The following is a 17,119-nucleotide window of genomic DNA, read 5'->3' as shown; positions in this document are numbered from 1 at the left end:
AGTCTGGGACGGATCTCCTTGAAACCTCACGGCGACTCAATTTTACACACAGGGAAACAAGCTCAGAGAGACCAAGTGACTTGCCCGGGACCACACAGGAAGCGAGGGGTGGAAGCAGGATTTGAACCCAGGTATTGGGCCTCCAGAACATGAGGCCTTAACCACATAACCACACCGTCTTCCTAAAAAGTAACATCTGTACAACGCACCTGGAACTACCCGCCACAGAAGCTGCAGACTTTCCGAACATGAAAGCATCTTGTCCATCACACCTCCCCCCATATTTGAGAGACACCTACAGAGTGGATGCCCCCAGCCCCCCAGCCCCCCACCCCCGTGCCGCTATCTTATTTCACAGCAGGAGGGGGATGACGGCCCTCGTCTGTACTTTTATTGGCCGTATCCCATTATACTGATGATGGAAGCGGCACCTCAGGGAGGCTAAGGGACTTGGGCAGAGTCACACAGCTAGTCAGGGGTAGCAGGAAGATTTCAATGCATGCTAATTCATTCAGTTGTTGAGCACCTACTGTATACCAGCCTTCATGTCAAGTGCTGGGTACGCAGTGGGGTCCACAACAGGACTCCTGCCCTCTCGGGGCTTACGACTGAAGGGAGGTGAGTAATAAACTGTTTGGTGACAGTCCTTTACAGCTAGGCTGATCCTGCCCTGCAAGTCCGTCTCCCTTGCACCGTTGACCTTGAAATCGCAAACACTCAGAAGATGGCCAGATCGAATGGAACCAGCAGAGCAACAGCGCTCTGGAGCTGGACCCCGTGGCCGCGGGTCATCTGGAGGGGATTTGCATGGCCTGCCAGGCCCCTGCGGCCTTGTGCCTCCTGATAACACCCAGCAGCTGCTGCCAGGCCTGTGGGCAAGAGGCTCCCCCCCCCCACCCACCCCCGGGGCTGGCAAGGGCCTGGCTGGGGCCCTGAGTCACCGCCACCAGCCGAGCTCTGTCTGAACACCTCCCCTCCTGTGGCTGGAACACCCACTTGGAAACCAAGGTGAAAAGTAGGGGGGGGGCCCAGGCTGGGATTTGAGCCTGGCGTCTGCATCTCTGTGGTCCCTCTTTCTCAGGGTCTCCTCCTCCTCCTCCCTTCCTCAATGAGGGCATGTTCTTTCGAGCACAGCCAACCAGGTGGCTGCCTAAGCCTGAAGCTGCTGAAGTCTCACCGTGAATTTTTAAACATCTGCCGCCTCTTGCCTTCTTGGTCCCTCTCTCAGCAACTCCTCCTCGGGCCTCCGGGGCCCCTGTTCCGTTTCCCTTCTCCTGTCTCTCCCCCTCTACTGTGCCTGCCCTGTAATGCTTCACTCACTTTGCTGGGGAGGAGAACCCCTTTCTCCCACCCTCTTACTTTTCTCCTCTTTTCTTTAAGAAACAGTTGCCTTTTTCCTGGACTTCAAAAGAATATTCCCAGACTATCTCTCCCTTCAAAAAACATTCGTTTCCTGTGCTGTGATCATATATACTGGGGGGATCATATACTCATGGGGGCAGGAGTATCAGGAATTACAAAAGTCAAGTACAGAGGCTGTGGGCAAGGCTCCAAGGATAGGTCAAGTCTCATCAAGCACCAGAGGACACATACAGGGGAGAAGCCCTGTGTTTGCAGGGAGTGTGGGCGAGACTTCAGTTATAAGTCATGTCTCATCGGACACCAGAGTGACAGATGTGCCCTAGTTACCCTCCTCTTGCCAAATGCAAAGACGCACCATTAACCCTGCCTCCTGTCCATCTTCTGTAAAGGAAGGCCGAGCCCAGAGCAGCCTCCCTTTTGCAGGCATGTCCACTGATTTAGCCAACACATAGGCTTCTAGACTCAGACTGCCTGCGTTCCCCCTTCCCACCTGTACGGCTGAGACAGGTTACTAATATCTCCTGCCTCAGTGTCCCCACCTCTTAGGGCTCTCGGGAGGACTGAATGAGTGAACGCGTTAAACAACGGCTCCAGAAATGCTAATTGTTGTTCTTGTCACTTATTGAGCGTTCATTTGGCAGGAAATGTGTGCTGTGAAGTGCAAAGATGCCCAGGATCCCTGCCCTAGAGTTAGGGGGAGTGTACGGCTCGTTTCCCCTGGGCTGTCTGGCTCATCTGTGGTTATAAACAGCACCCCTCCTTCACTCCCCAGGGTTTCCTGATTTAGGTCATAGGCTTGTATCACCTCCTTATTTCCGGAGCAGAGGCTGAGAGCGGATCGGGGTGGGTGGCTCGGGCCTGCAGGACACTCCGAGCAGGTGCCTGCCGGAAGGTGACACTCCTGCAGGTGCAGGCGATGCCCGTGGCTGTGTTAGCAGAGTTTCTGATTGTCCAATGGCAATCCAGGTTTTTACGTGAAATCATCTTATTTTTTAAAGGGGCTTTCTTAGGTTTTTTTCATAGGCTTAATTTTTTAGAGAATCATCCTATTTCCAAAGTTCAGCATCCTCAGAAAATGTTTCCAAACTCCCCTCTAGTCCAGCTAATGCACACCTGTGTTTTGGGCCAGCAGGTGATCCATTTCCAACCTCTCGACTAGAGGAAGTGACATTCTATTGAGGGGAGCAAGCCAAGGAAACAGGAGTTACCACACAGGCGACAGGTGGTGACAGAGGTGAGTCTGGGCTGAGTCAGAAGGCCGAGGAGGGGCAGCTACCTCACCTGGCAGGTGGGAAATCAGGGAAGGCTCCCTGAAGAGGGTGACAACTCAGCTGATTCCAGAGACATGAGTGAGAACAGGTTCCAGACATGATAAAAACAACGGCAGGGACTTTTTTCCTCGTGGCTTTCTAGGTTTGGGGCACCGTTGTTAACAACTCGACAAGCACCAGCTCATTTAATGGGCACAGTGACCATATACATCAGGTACCACTGTTATCCTCATTGGCCAGAAGAGGAGACGGAGGCACAGAGAGGGTAAGAAACTTGTCCAAGGGCACACAGTCAGCCTGTGCCATGGGATGCACCAGGCATGCTTTTAAGCCCGACTCTAGAACACTCCGCGGAAGGGCAGAACAGCGGGTCGCAAGACAGGAGGCAAGCGAGAGAGCAAGGCACATTAAGAAAACTGAAGGCGGGCCACCTAGGCTGAAGCTTGGGAGGCAGGAAGGTGACAGGAGTAAAGCCGGGCCGTGCTAAGGAGTGTGGGCTTTTTCTTGCAGACTAGAGGGAGACGCTGAAAGATTTGAAGACCAACACAACTCCTACCCCCCTTTCCCCTCCTCCCATTTTACAGAAGAGAAAACTGAGGCCCAGAGCACTTCCCTCACTTACCCAAGGTCACACAACCCAGCTCTGAGGCCAAGCCCAGACTCCCGACTTCCACCAGGACAGAGCCCACCCCAGGGAGTGATGAATGGGAAAGGGAGAAGGGCCAGAAGTGGCTATCAAGACTTTACCCCGAAGATGAAAGAGATATTTGAACAAGAGAAAGTAATTTGTCCCAGTTGCGTTCCCTTGCAGGCCCGGGGTGGAACCGAGCTTTTCCTCTGGCCCCGCCCTCCCCACCCACAGGCCTCTTGCGAAGGGATGTGGCTGGGAGATGACTCTTCCTTAGAAATCCTGGGTCTGGGCTTCCGTGGGCCCAGCAACTGAGAAAAGACAGCCAATCAGACGGCCTGAGTCAGGCCTTTGACACCACCACCGAGTGGTAAATAAAGTCACTGGAAACCAAAGCAGCCTGGTCTGTGAAAGGCCCACCAGGGCGGGGCCGGGCCGCCCTGCTGAGTCAATTCCTATCTCTGCTCCGGCAGTTAGTACCCGCCATCAATCGAAGGGTGAACTGTACGGTTGCCAGGCAAACCCGCCAAGATGTTTAGAACTGTCCTAGCTTGATTTCAGGGCAGAGTGGTCTCACGGCCTTCTGAGGCCCGGGGCTGGTGGGCCTGTGCGAATTTACATGGGTGAATTCAAACCACTTGTTTGGCTCAGGCGGTTAGAGAGACGCTGAACGCACGTTACAGAATGCCATGCCCACCTCATGCCAGGCGCTGTTCCAGGAGCTGCGAGAGGCGATGTCCCTGATCTCATGAGACTCATACCCTAGGAGGGGGACAAAAGCAATGGATAAGTCATAAAATAATTTCAGAGACAGTGGGGATGATTCTAGACCAGAATGTCTCAGTCTCGGCGCTATGGACATTTGGGGCTGGATAAGTCTCGGTTGCAAGGGGATGTGCTGTGCATTGCAGGGTGTTGAGCAGCCTCGCTGGCCTCTGGCCAGAGACACCGACAGCAACCCCTGCCCCCGAGGCATGACAACTAACAACGTCTCTAGACCTTGCCAAATATCCCCTGGAGGGCAAAATCGCCCCTGCCTGTTGAGAGCTCTAGACCAGAGCTCTTCGCTGAAAGCATAACACGATCCACGTGCATAATGTAAAACTGTCTCGTACTCGTATTTAAAAAGCACAAAGATGCAGGCGAAATAAATTTTAAAATATACTTTCTTTTACCCAGAATAGCTAAAATAGCATCATTTCAACATGTAATGACTAGAAAAAGTTATTAAAGAGACATCTTACATCATTTTATTCTAAGTCTTCAAAACCTGGTGGATAGTTTAAACTCACAGCACGGCTCAGTCCGGAGAGCCCGGCGCTAGACCTCCCAGCCCTGCTGCCGGAGCGCTGAGCTGAAACGCACCCTGCTCCAAGCTCATCACAAAGACAGCCTAGCAACTGGGGCCTCGTTCTTCACGTGGCCCTAGACAAGCAGCAGCAGCAGCACCTGGGAACAGGTCAGAACTGAGGATCTCAGAGGCCGGGTCGAATCTGCATCCTAACAAGCTGCCCCAGGTGATGTGTGAGCACACCGAACAGTGAGAAGCCCGGGGCGAGGAAATCACGGCGCCCGGGTGCCAGGCCCCTTGCAGGTGGGTGAAGCCCCTGAAATGAAACCGCTCAGTGAGCAGGCAATGCATCTCCCTTCTGGGAGTCCCCGTTCCCCCATCTACAAAGTGGGGTGAATTAGTGCTCTCTCTCTGGGGTTGGGCTGCTACTTAATGAGCGTGAGCTTCACCACACCCGCCCCCTTTCCTCTGCCCACCGCGCCCCTCTGCTCACAAGTGCCTTCCTTCCAGGTGAAACAGGAGGCAGCTTTGGCTGCCGGGATGTTGCCCCCAGAGGGAGACCCTGAACCCAACTGCAGGGCCCGCCTCGGTGGGCGCAGCCACGTGGAGTGGCCGGAGGGCCTTGGGCAGGCTGTGAGGCCCTCACGCCAAACGGGGCACGTGGCTACGCGCAAAACGACTTACACGCTCTCGCACACACCCAGCGAGCTGTCAGGAGGGAGTGTGAGTGCCGGGGATTGTGGCAGCGGTTGGGAGACAGAGCCCTGTCAGCTCTGTCACCTATGTGGACGTCCTGTTCCCAAGGCCAGAACATTACACGACATGGTCATTAAGGAGCTAGAGGTTCACTCTTTTCCAAGTCCCCCCACACCCCCAGTCCCCGTCCTTCGTCAGGAAGGTGACATTCCAGGTCTCAGCTCTGCATCTGCCCCGGGGCCTGGCTCGCACCGCTGCCCAGGATCTGGGTAAAGCCCAGCTCCCTGCTCTGAATGTCAGCCCCTCCTGATTTCTAGTCAGGACACGTCCAAATTAAAGGAGCTTATCTCAAAGCCCTAAGGCTGATCTGGCCTGGTGTTCACTTCCTTTCCCTGTCATCAGGCCTCTGGGCGGGCTCCCTGGGCAGGCGGCAGGGGGTGACGAGGAGGTCAGGCCAGGGCCCCGGTGAGAGACGATGCCCTGCACCTGTGCCACCTTGGTCAGGGGGGGAGATTCAGATCAAACAAATTAGGAAGACTTTCAAGCAGAGATCAGTGAGCATAGGGGCTTGAGGCGGGGGTGGAAGGAATCCCATTTGCCTAGATTTTTGCCTCCCAAGTAAACTAGAACCTGATCTTGGGCAGGCCCGGGTGCTGCACTGGGGTTCACAGCTATGGGTTCCTCTAGGGGCGACATAGGTAGGAGGGTGACTGCTGCAACAATGAAGAAAGGCCCAGTGTTTACCCTGCCCCTGTTGTGATTCAGAAATATCACCCTGGACCATATGAGGACTTTAAAAAGAGGAAAAAAGGAAGGAAGGAAGAGAGAGAGAAAGAAAGAAAGAAAGAAAGAAAGAGAGAGAAAGAGGGAGGGAGGAAGGAAGGAAGGAAGGAAGAAAGGAAGGGAGGAAGAAAGAGAGAAAGAGAAGGAAGGAAAGGGAGAGAGGACAAAGAAGGAAGGGAGGAGAAAAAGAGGGAGGGAAGGAGGGAAAATCCAGGACCGTAAGAAGTGACCAGAAAAAGAAAAAGAGAAAGGAAGTAAGGAAAAAAAGGGGGGGAGAACAGATGCAGAGAACTAGATTCACTGCATACTTAATGTGACGGGCATTTTACTATTCCTGTTACTTTTCCTCTTCTTCTTCCTCCTCCTCCTCCTCCTCCTCCATCTCAGGCCAGGAGAGTGACGCCCAAAGAGGCCACTTGGCGTCAGAGTGCCCTGGGCTGCAGTGCCCACTACCAGCTTAGTGACCACAGGTAGGCCATTTCAGGCCTCTGGCCCTCAGCTTCCTCATCTCTAAGACGGGGCACTATTAACTACTCTGCAGAGCTGTTGAGTCGATGAGCTAATAGACCTAATGCCTACCACATGTCTCACCTTCAAAACATGGTAGTTATTAGCATGATTACTGCTAAGTGAGTTGCTGGAGACCACACAGTGAGTGAAGAGCCAGTTTCGACTCCGGTCCGCTGAGTCCAGAGCACACACATTTCACCACACAGGACTGACTCACAGACAAACCCAGGAAAGTAGCACCTGAACTGTAAACCCTCTCTCCCATAGGCAGATATTTGCACACAGGGAGTGGACACCCATAGTTTTTGCCTGCCCGGCAACCATTCCATTTCATTCTAGAAATGGCTTCCACCACTTTCTCAGACTGTGAGGTTCTCAGTCTATGAGATGTTCACGATGGGAGAGATTGCTTTCTAATGAAGTTGTTATGCTGAGCGAATGTAAGCCCAGAGCTACTGGGAAGATTCTTGGGCACCTCATGGGCCCATGAAGGCAAAGTTGAGAGACACAGAATAACATTATCATTTGGGCACCTGGATACAGCTGTGCCTGAAGCCATCCCCTGAATTTCTCCCCCTCTAGCTGATTTGAACCCAGTTCAACCAAGAGTCCCTGACTGACTAATGCAAGGCTTGTCTGTTGCTAAGGCCCATGTACCTTCAACCATACCAGATTGACTCAACAGTGTACAGATGAAAGAGGAAAAAGGCAACACAAATAAAAACTTTCTCTTTCATCTTATGTTCACACATGGCACATCTGCTAATGGTTGCTAGATGAGTGTACAAACGTGTCCAAGAAAGTCCCTTCATATTACCACTTATTAATAACTTAGTTACCTGCATAAACATCATGATTCTTTGTGTCAATACCACAGTTGTCTGCATGAAACCTGTGTCAATTCCAGGAAAATATATCAAGCCCCCTTTCCAGGCCCGCTTTGAGAAAATAGGTTGGTGGAAGCTAAGTAAGAATATATATTTTTCTGCTTGCAGTTTGGGATTGTCCTTGCAATTGAACTCCTCCAAAGTAAGCAGCATTCAGCAAATATTTACTGTCCCCTTCCGTGTGCCACTCTCCTAAGTTGTCTTAATCAGGATAATCAAGATAAGTAGAAGCATTCCACCATTTCTTAGATAGTTAGCATTCCACCAAACAGAAAACAAGCTCTCTCTGCTCCCTTCCCAAGGATATACGTCTTCCCTCTTTTACTTATAGACCATGACTTGGCAGTCGGGGTCTTGACCTCGGAGCTGGCTTTAATTACCGGAGGCTTTATGTGCCCATCTGCTGGGGTGTTGAAGCACTGAGTCATAAAGAGGAATGTCTCCCACTGCACATCACACTGGAGCAGCTCGACTTCCAGCTAAGCTGGCTGGTGACCTGGCCACCCATGAGGGGAGAAGATCAGAGATGTGGGAGGTGAGGGGCCCTCTTGACGCAGACCGTCACCCCATGATGACCTCACCTGCCAAGCCAGTGACTCACCCCTGCTTCTGTCCCGTCCCAGCCAGATCTTGCTCATTTGGAACACCTGAGGGGAATACCAGTCTCCTGTATTTAGCGAAAACACACGATGGTGAGCTATTTTTAAAGGTGTGACGTTTTCTTACTTTCAAGTGGAGGTAGCAACCCTTGCAAAGCTAAGAAATGGGCCTGGGTTTAAGCCACTCCTGCTTTAATAAACACGTGAGAATTCTCTTTTGAAAAGAAAAAGTCACCTAAGAATGGGGAGTGTTAAGCAGGTTTCCTTTTTTTAAACAATTTTTTTCCTTGTGATAAAAAATACATAACATGAAATTTATCATTTTAATCATTTTTAAGCGTACAATTCAGGGGCATTAAGTACATTCACAATGTTGTGCAACTATCATCATCATCCATTTCTAGAACTTGTTCACTGTCCCAAATAAAAGCTCTATACCCATGAAACAGTAAGTCCCCATTCCCTCCTCCCCTCAGCCCCTGATAACCTCTGTATCTTTGTATCTCTACTAATTTGTCTACTGTACCTCATATAAGTGGAATCATGCAAAATTTGTCCTTTGTGACTGGATTATTTCACTTAGCATAATGTCCTCAGGGTTCATCCATGTTGTCACCTGCGTCAGACATTCATTCCTCTTTAAGGTTGAATAATAGTCCATTGTATGTATATACCACATTTTATTTATCCATCTGTTAATGGGCATTTGTATTGCTTCCACTTTTTGTCTCTCATGAGTGGTTTACTTTCGTGTCCTAAATTTAAAGACTACTTGTTTTCTTTAGTAGTTAAAAAGTCTTCTCAGCAAAGCCCCTCAGAGTTCACCTGTAAACTGGAGCTAAGGTGACCGGTTCTGACTACTTCTCAGGAGTGTCGTGAAGATGCAGTTCGATCCTGGGTAGGAAAGTGTTTCCTAAATTCTAACGTGTCCTACAAAAAGAAGCAGCCGCATAGCACAGGGAGATCAGCTCGGTGCTTTGTGACCACCTAGAGGGGTGGGATAGGGAGGATGGGAGGGAGACGCAAGAGGGAGGGGATATGGGGATATATGTATACGTACAGCTGATTCACTTTGTTATACAGCAGAAACTAACACAACATTGTAAAGCAATTATACTCCAATAAAGATGTTTAAAAAAAAATGTCCTCACCTTGTTTATGTTATTTGCTTAGCAATGTTCACCCTGCCCACGGGGATAAAAGGAACACTACTCTGGCCTGCTTTCAAATTTAAATATATCTTAGATGGAAATGGTCCGAATGAATGAGGCTCTCTTGAGGTGTTTGTATACCCTGTCCTCTCTCCATTCTCTCCTAAGCAGAGTGTGATTATACTGAGTGCCTACTATGGTTCAGCACACGGTTCTGTTAATTACTAAGTATTAATCTACCAGCTGTGGGATATGGACAAGTTACTTCACCTCTTTGTGTCTCAGTTTCCTTGACTGCAAAGTGGGGACCAAAGTAATAGAACTGACTTCAGAGAGCTGTTGTATCAAATGTGGTAATGATTGTAGAGGAGACCTGGCATATAGTGGGTATTCAGTCAATGGTAGCTGTGTTTATATTATTATTATATAATTCTTATTCCTTCTTTAGGATTATTTTTGTCGTGACCTTCTCAGTTATTATTTACACATAAAGATTAAATGCATGGTCTCAGTGCAGTAAAAATGCATCAGTTCCAGAGACTGAAGGTCATAGCCACCATTTTAACTGATGTTTTGAGAGGCTGCTTGGTGATGGTTAAGATCTCTGGTTTAGGGCTCAGATCTGATTTCACTTCCAAGCTGGTCTCAGATTGACTGGATAATCTGAGTTCCCTTTTCTAGAAGGGGACAAGACCTACCTACCCCCTAAGGTTGTAGGGAAGATTGAGTTCACCTCTGTGCATGGTTGAAAGTGTTAAAGGCACGCTGGCTAGCATTATTATTACAATCACCCCCCACTCTCTTTGCCTGGCACATTCTAAGTGCTCAATACAAGTTTGCCAAGGCGAATTAAAACAAACATTCCTTCACTGAAAGTGGCTAAAGCCAGAGAACCTTTTGAAGACAATCATAAGAAAATGCTCCATGGAAAGAAAGGTAAGAAAAAAAGCAAAACCTTAGAGGATTGAAAGTCAGTTCTGCCTGGTACGTCCTGTCTTAGGGCTCTTCTTTGGGCTTCGATTCCCGCCCCTTCCCCCCTCCCCCCCCCCCCAAGGTTGTTTCTAAGACGCTTGGCGAGAGTGCTTGCTTTGAGATCTTGATAATCCTGTAGAATGAGGAAAGTGGCCCAACAGGGCTCCCCCAGGGGAGAATCCGGGACACGCGGCCCCGTCTCCTCGGGCAGGCATCCTAGAGCCAGTGGTTTCCTGAGTGGGCCGAGCTCCGGGTCACTTCTCGAGGGCTGGTTGGCCTCACCAAGGCTGCCAGGATGCTGTCGTCTCCATGACAACAGAGTGCGGGCGAGGAGACGCAGCGAGCGAGTGGTGTCATCCTCGGAAACCAAAAGCCCCCGCCCCCACACGGGCCGGGCCCCTGGCCGCAGGCGGTGGAATTCTTCTGGGAAGGCAGCTGACGTCGCGGGCGGCCCCTGCCCCGGCCCTGGCAGCGCTGATGCAAGCGCGGCCCCGCGCCCGCAGGCAGGCAGCCCCGGGGGAGAGCTGGCGCAGCGCTCCGTCTTGTTCCCTTCCGGCCGCCCCGCCCGGTTTTCCCAGTGAGGAGTCAACAGCTCCTGGGTGGTTCCTCACCGACAGGCCCAGTGGGGGAAAAAAAATGTGTCTTTGCCCAAACCAGTTCCTCCCCTCTGCTCTTCCGAGACTTCTCGGGAGAATCCGAGCGTCCCAACCTGGGCACGTTTGGAGCGATGTGAAGGGCTCTCGCGGCTCGCAGCCGCTCCCCGGGGACGGCCCAGGTTGCCCGAGATACCTGGTGCCAGCTGGTGCCAAGGAAACCGCCCGGATCACGAGGGAACCTTATGTCTGTGTGGCGAGGCGCCGAAGGGCCTCCGGGGTGGAGGTGGTCCAGCCGGGGCTGGTCTCCATCGCCCTCTGCTGGGCAAACAAGAGGGTTGCTCTAAAGTTCACGCTGGGACCTCCCGGATACTGGGGCGGGGCGCGGGGGCTGCAATGTTAGAGACCACCCTCCTCACACAACACAGAGGACAAGGGACCTGTCGTTAGTTTTGCAGCTACTCTAGGACCAAGTCGGGACCAGAAGTCGCACTGACACCTTCACTGCACAATCTCTATGCTGTTGAAAGTGAGAAGTCTTCCCGTAAGGACTCCTTATCATTGAGATCACGCTTTACACGCCACCCCACTGCGAGGCCTTCCTCCGTCGCTAGATCACATCACATCACCAGTTCTAAGTGTGGTCCGGGACCGACCCTCTGTGTGTGTGTGGGGGGGGGGGGTACCCGAAGTCAAAACTATTTTTATAACAGTACTAAGGGGGTATTTGCCTTTTTCACTATTTCTCTCCCATAAGTGTGGTGGAGTTTTCCAAAGTCCCCATGACATGTGATGCTGCAAAAAACTGAATGCAGGAGCCAATGTGAGAATCCAGACGTCTTCTATTAAGGCAGACATTTAAAGAGATCGGCAAACGTGTGTAACTACGTCACTCTTCTTATTCATTCGTTTGGTTTTAGAAAATATAGCTACTTTCATAAAATATATGTTAATAGGTAACGTTTATCATTTTAAAGTGAATTAACAATATTTTTAAAAATTATTAGTTTTAGTTTCTAGTATGGCAAATACTGATACATATAACCCACATAAACAAAGCTCATTAGGGTCCTCAACACTCTTTAAGGGTATAATTGGGTCCTGAGACCAAAAATTTCGAGAACAGCTGCTCTGTGTTAAGGAGCCCCTTCCCAGTCAACCTCTCTTTTATTTACTTCACAGTCCTTTTCACTAAAGAAATTATCTTGTTTTCTTTATTGATGAATCAGCTGGAGATCTTGTTCAAATGCAGATGTGGATTCGGAAGGTCTGGGGTGGGGCTCAGAGTGTGCATTTCTAACAAGCTCCCAAGTGCTGCCGATTCTGCTGGCCCAGGGACCAACCACACTTTGAGAAGCACTTCTCTAGGGTTTGCTCTGTCCTTTCAGATGGTGCTTATTGGGGACTCCTTCAGTGAAAACAAATCAGGTGGTTGTTCAATGTCAGCAGTGAGAGAGAAAGTTTACACAGGACCACGTCCTCTCTGCCTGGGGCTAAAGGCCCTTGGAAGGAATTGAGGGTCAGCTAATTTGCAAATTGGGAGAGGCACAAGAAAATGGTGTCAGAGCTTAAAAGGAACTTGAGCTGCCTTTGCAAATATGCATTGAACTTCAAACAGTAAACGAAAGAGCAATTCAGTTAAGGAGCATTAAATCAGATTATGCTAGGGACTACACTGCGGAAAGCTACTCATAAAACAGAAATTACGCTTCTTCAGCTCCAGTTCTGGAATCAGCTAGAATCATCTCCAAATCTCAAAGCACATGGTAGAGAGTTGAATAATGGGAATTTCAGTTGTCATGAAAAAAACCTGTACTGTGAGAGGGGGAAATATTCTAAATATGCCATGTAACATTTTTGCATTGGGGTGGAAAATATGCTGAAAACCAAACTGCATGTAACTGTTTCTGGTATCTAATTTGGGGTGGTAGTATAATTTACATCAGTGGAAAAATGAATCTCTGTAACTGGGTGTTTCCACTTAGAGAAGGGAAGAAAGAAGACTGACGTAAAACCTCTGCCAGTTGGGTGACATGGCCAGCGCAGGGATTACAGCCTCAAATTCTTCCAGAGGCCAGACGAGTCACGCAAACGTGGATTCCGGCACAGAGTAACGGTCTGACCTGGCCACAGGGGCTGCCATGACTCTACTTTGGCCTCTTGCTGCTGTGTTTGACCCAGGGGCCTGTGTTATCCAATCTTCTCATTTTTTAGAGAGAACCCAGAAACCAGGGTTTTATGTGAAATGTATCTTTTTTTTTTTTTTAATGTCAGGAAGAAAATAAAATTAAGCACACCATCGAGCAAGTTTTTGTGCTAGGCAAACAAAGCAAATCTTCCCAGCAAATCTTTTCCAGAAGCAAATCTTCTCATTTATCTTCCCTGCTCTGAGATAAATGAGGCAGGGGCCAGGTTTAGGGGGGCCTTTCTATGGCTGAGCACTGGTCTTCAGGTTGTACCTGACTGGGGGTGGAGGGTAAAGTGCTTTGCTTAATCAAATGAGATTTCAGTATCGTTGTGGGAAAGGAGCAGCTCAGAGAGAGGGGAGTATTGGGAAACAGAGGAGCAGAAAATGTGAGGGGGAGAAAAAAGGGAGAAGTTGTGTGTGTGAGCTGGGGCAGGGGCAAGGGGAGGGGGGAGGGTTGTACCTCTGTTGGGTGAGGGAGTTTTTAGAGGGGCAGGGATGGGGACTTGAGGAAAGGAGGCTGGGTTCCTTTCAGGGGCTTTCAGTCACTTTCATGTCTAAGGAGCAGACAAGACCCCAGCAAGTACCATTTTTAGGGGGCTGAACCATTTTGGGATTGGCCCCTGGTGCCACTGTTTGCCTTATCTGCAATTTGGGTGAAATCATTTCGCTTCTCTGGGCCTCAGCTTCCTTTTTTTTTTTTTTTTTAACACCTTTATTGGAGTATAATTGCTTTCCATTGTTGTGTTGGTTTTTGCTGTATAACAAAGTGAATCAGCTATACGTATACATACGTCCCCATATCCCCTCCCTCTTGAGCCTCCCTCCCACCCTCCCTATCCCATCCCTCTAGGTGGTCAATGGTTCTGATGAACCTAGTGGCAGGATAGGAATAAAGATGCAGATGTAGAGAGGACACAGGGGCCAGGGGAGGGGGAAGGGGAAGCTGGGAAGAAGTCAGCTTCCTTTAAAACGGGTAATAGTTACATCTGTGTCACTCCTCGCCAGGTTCCTGCAAGGGGCAACTAATGCTATGTGAGCAACGCTTGGTAAAAAGGAGAGAACCAGATAAATGTGAGGTTTTGGCTGAAGGTTGATACCCAACTGATCTGAATGACAATACCAGTGCAATTATAATCATCATAATGATAATAACAGTAATAGCACACCTACTGTGTGCTGGTTCCCTACTGACCACACCGCAGGCATTATCTGATTGAAACTACCTAACAATGACCGAATATCACTACCTCCATTACACAGAGAAGAAAGTAGAGGTTCAGAGAGACAATGTAACCTGCTCAAGGTAACTTAGCTGGCAACTGGTAGAACAAGGTCTGAATGACTCTAAATATTATATTCTTAACCACTTATGTGACATGCTGTTTCAGTAATCACTCTTAACATTATGCTTGCCTGCATACAGGAGAATATTAATCGTGTGGTTTTTTTCTTAATAATATGTTAGTATATAGAAGTAGTGCTTGTTCACTAGGTTTTGAAAAACTCATTCTGGTCCTTCATTCAAACACATATCTAATGAATACCTACCATGTACCAGGCTTGGTGCTCTGTATTAGGAACACCTCCAGGAACAGAATACAGACAGCCTCTTGCCTTCAAGGAACTTACAAGGTAAGAGTAGAGAAAAAGTATTAAACGATTACAGTACCAGGTGCCAAAGGGAAGTGCTTTGGTCTGAGGAAGGAGGGGACATCTTAGGTGAGACCTAAAGAATCAAGAGGAGTCAGCCAAGGAAAGATGGGGGAGGGTGAGACAGTTTTCCACCAGGCGGAGGGAGCACAGAGTAAGTGAGAAAGACAGGGGGTAAGAGACTGAACGAGGCCAGGGAGGAAATGAGAGAGCTACTCTTTGCCCAGCGTGGAGGGTTAAGGGGTGGGTGGTGAGAAATGATGCTGAGGAAAGGGTCATGGGTCAGATCACACAGGACCTTGTGAGTCACGCTATCGTATATAAATATATCTGCATACCTATGTACATATGTATATATATGTTTTTTTTTTCCTTAAAAACCAAACCAGAACCATGCCCAATACTGCTTTTTAAGCTTTACTGAGATACAGTTGATGCACAATAGACCCCACGCACTTAAAGTATACAGCTTGATGAGTTTTGACTTTCATATACACCTAGGAATCCATCACCACAATCGAGAGAATGAATTCCATCATCCTCCAAGGTTACTCATGCCTTTAAATTCCCTCCCTCCTGCCTCACCCCCCCGCCAGCCACTGGCAACCACTGACCTGCTTCCTGTTACTGTCAGTTTGTATTTTCTAGAATTTCATCAATTCAATGTATCATGTCAGTGAAATCATACAGTGTGTACACGCTTATCTGGCTTCTTTTACTCGGCATAATTCTTGTGAGATTCGTCCATGTAACTATGCTTTGTTCCTTTTCATGGCTGAATAGTATCCTACACTGTTTTCAAATCTGCTTTTATCACTTACTATATCAATATAGCTGGGCTCTAGGTCAGATTGGCAGAGTTCAAGTATCAGCCATGCCATTTACAAATGGGTGACTTTGAGCCAGAATCCTCAGTATGTTACCCAGTTTCCTCAGACCCCAGTGACCATGTCTGTTAAACCAGGATCACAGAAGTGCCTGCCTGGAAGGCACGCTGTGGGTACTGTACGAGATGCTGTGTGTGTGCCTGTGCCTATAGCAACTGCTCAGTGACAGTCGTCAGGAGTATTATTCCTGTTACGGTTCACAGCTGGCACATTTTGAGAAAATATCAGACGCAGCCGTGGAACACCGACCCTAAAGCTAGAAAGCAGGAAACAGAGGCCAAGTTCCCTTTCTGGTGACACCACAGGCTCCAAGGTGGACAAAACTGGTTCTTGCACCTCTTTGCTCCCCAGACTCTCTTCCTCCAGCACAGTGACACCCAGAAGTGGGGTTCTGTTGGGAAAGAGCTTAATTAAAGAGACTTGACGGGCAAGAGAAAAGGGAAGCTGGGTTAACTGTAATCAATTTGGTCACGCAGACAGTCATGCTTCATCATTCCAGCCCCAGAGACCCACGTCTTCCTTGATTGCTTGCTCAAATAACAGATTAAATCATCTCTGACACGCAATGACTGTGTTGTGTTTAAAAACAAGCTTCTCCAAGGCTTACCTACAAAGAAGTGTCTGCCTTGTGTCCCAACCACAGTGATATAAAGTCTGCAAAAAAGTATCTGCATCGATGCCATCCTCCCATTGCTGCATCTTATCATCTTCCAGCGCTAGGTGGTCAGTAGCAGAGAGGGCTATGCCTTCTAACAGAAATACACCTAAAGGCCCAGCTTTGGAGTCAGGTGAGATCTGAGTTCAAATCCCAGTCCCACCAAATATTAGCTCTTGACTTTGAGCCAGTTACTTTAATTCCTCTGGGCCTCAATTTTTTTTTTTTTTTTTTTTTTTTTTGGCTGTGCCACGCAGCCTGTAGAATCTTAGTTCCCCAACCAGGAGGGGTCAAACCCGCACCCCCTGCAGTGGAAGCTCAGAGTCTTAAACACTGGACCTCCAGGGAAGTCACTGGGCCTCATCTTTTAAATGGGGATAAAAATCATCCCTAAATTTATGGGTTCGTTGTGAGGGCTAAAAGAGAAAGGAGAAGGGGTGTGTATGGGCCTAAGCAGAGTCTCCCAGCCTGGGCAAAATGGTTCCCATAGGAAGTAGGGGGTTGTCAGAAACCTCTATGTGTTTGTGTTTCTTTTTTTCCTTCTTTCTTTCTTTTTTTTTTTTTTAATAAACACTTTCTCTAACTGTAAGCCTCTGTCTTTCTGTCCCTCCTTAAATCACACCTTGTATAGCAGTCTGCCTATTTTAGGCATCTCACCAGCTGGACGTGAGTTCCCGTGAGGAGGAAACTGAGTGTATATAAGCTGGGAACTAAGTGGGACAGGAAAATTGTCTTCAGGAAGGGCAGCCATCAGAAAGGTGTATTTATTTAGCTCCGTTTCACCCCCAAGGACTCAGACCCGTGGCGGGGGCGGGGAGTGGGTGTTACCACGAGGCAGATGAGGAACTATGTTGCTCTCAGAAAAGTCTGCAAAGGAAGTGGACTGCCTCATGGCTTGGTCAGCTGCCTGTTGTGAATGCGTCCAACTGAGGCTTGTTGACCAAGTGTCAAAGATGTGGTCAAGGTGATTCCTGATGTAGGAAGTTGGACCAGACG

At 48.9% G+C, this 17,119-nt stretch overlaps 1 protein-coding gene across 3 annotated transcripts; it reads left to right on the top strand.

Annotated features, from left to right (window-relative positions):
• The first annotated feature begins 937 nt into the window (after positions 1-937).
• On the top strand, positions 938-16,690 carry LOC309607152 (uncharacterized protein). Of its 3 annotated transcripts, none has more exons than XM_082345402.1 (3): positions 938-1,008; positions 2,460-2,898; positions 4,522-16,690. In XM_082345402.1, exon 3 carries the CDS (start codon positions 10,460-10,462, stop codon positions 11,144-11,146), a length of 687 nt encoding a protein of 228 aa, XP_082201528.1. In that variant the 5' UTR covers positions 938-1,008; positions 2,460-2,898; positions 4,522-10,459; the 3' UTR covers positions 11,147-16,690. The 3 variants fall into 3 exon arrangements, with proteins under 3 accessions (XP_082201528.1, XP_082201529.1, XP_082201527.1); XM_082345403.1 differs by having other exon boundaries at positions 959-2,596; positions 2,776-2,898; XM_082345401.1 differs by having other exon boundaries at positions 959-2,898.
• Positions 16,691-17,119: the final 429 nt, after the last annotated feature.

Source organism: Balaenoptera borealis, assembly GCF_965194805.1.
Source record: "Balaenoptera borealis genome assembly, chromosome: 12".
NCBI lineage: Eukaryota > Metazoa > Chordata > Mammalia > Artiodactyla > Balaenopteridae > Balaenoptera > Balaenoptera borealis.
The sequence above is the reverse complement of the archived record's forward strand: the minus strand, read 5'-3'. Positions and strand labels throughout refer to the sequence as shown.

What these genes read in the sequence shown, in the direction of transcription:
- LOC309607152 (XM_082345402.1), top strand. Translation starts at nt 10,460, where the DNA reads ATGACAACAGAGTGCGGGCGAGGAGACGCAGCGAGCGAGTGGTGTCAT.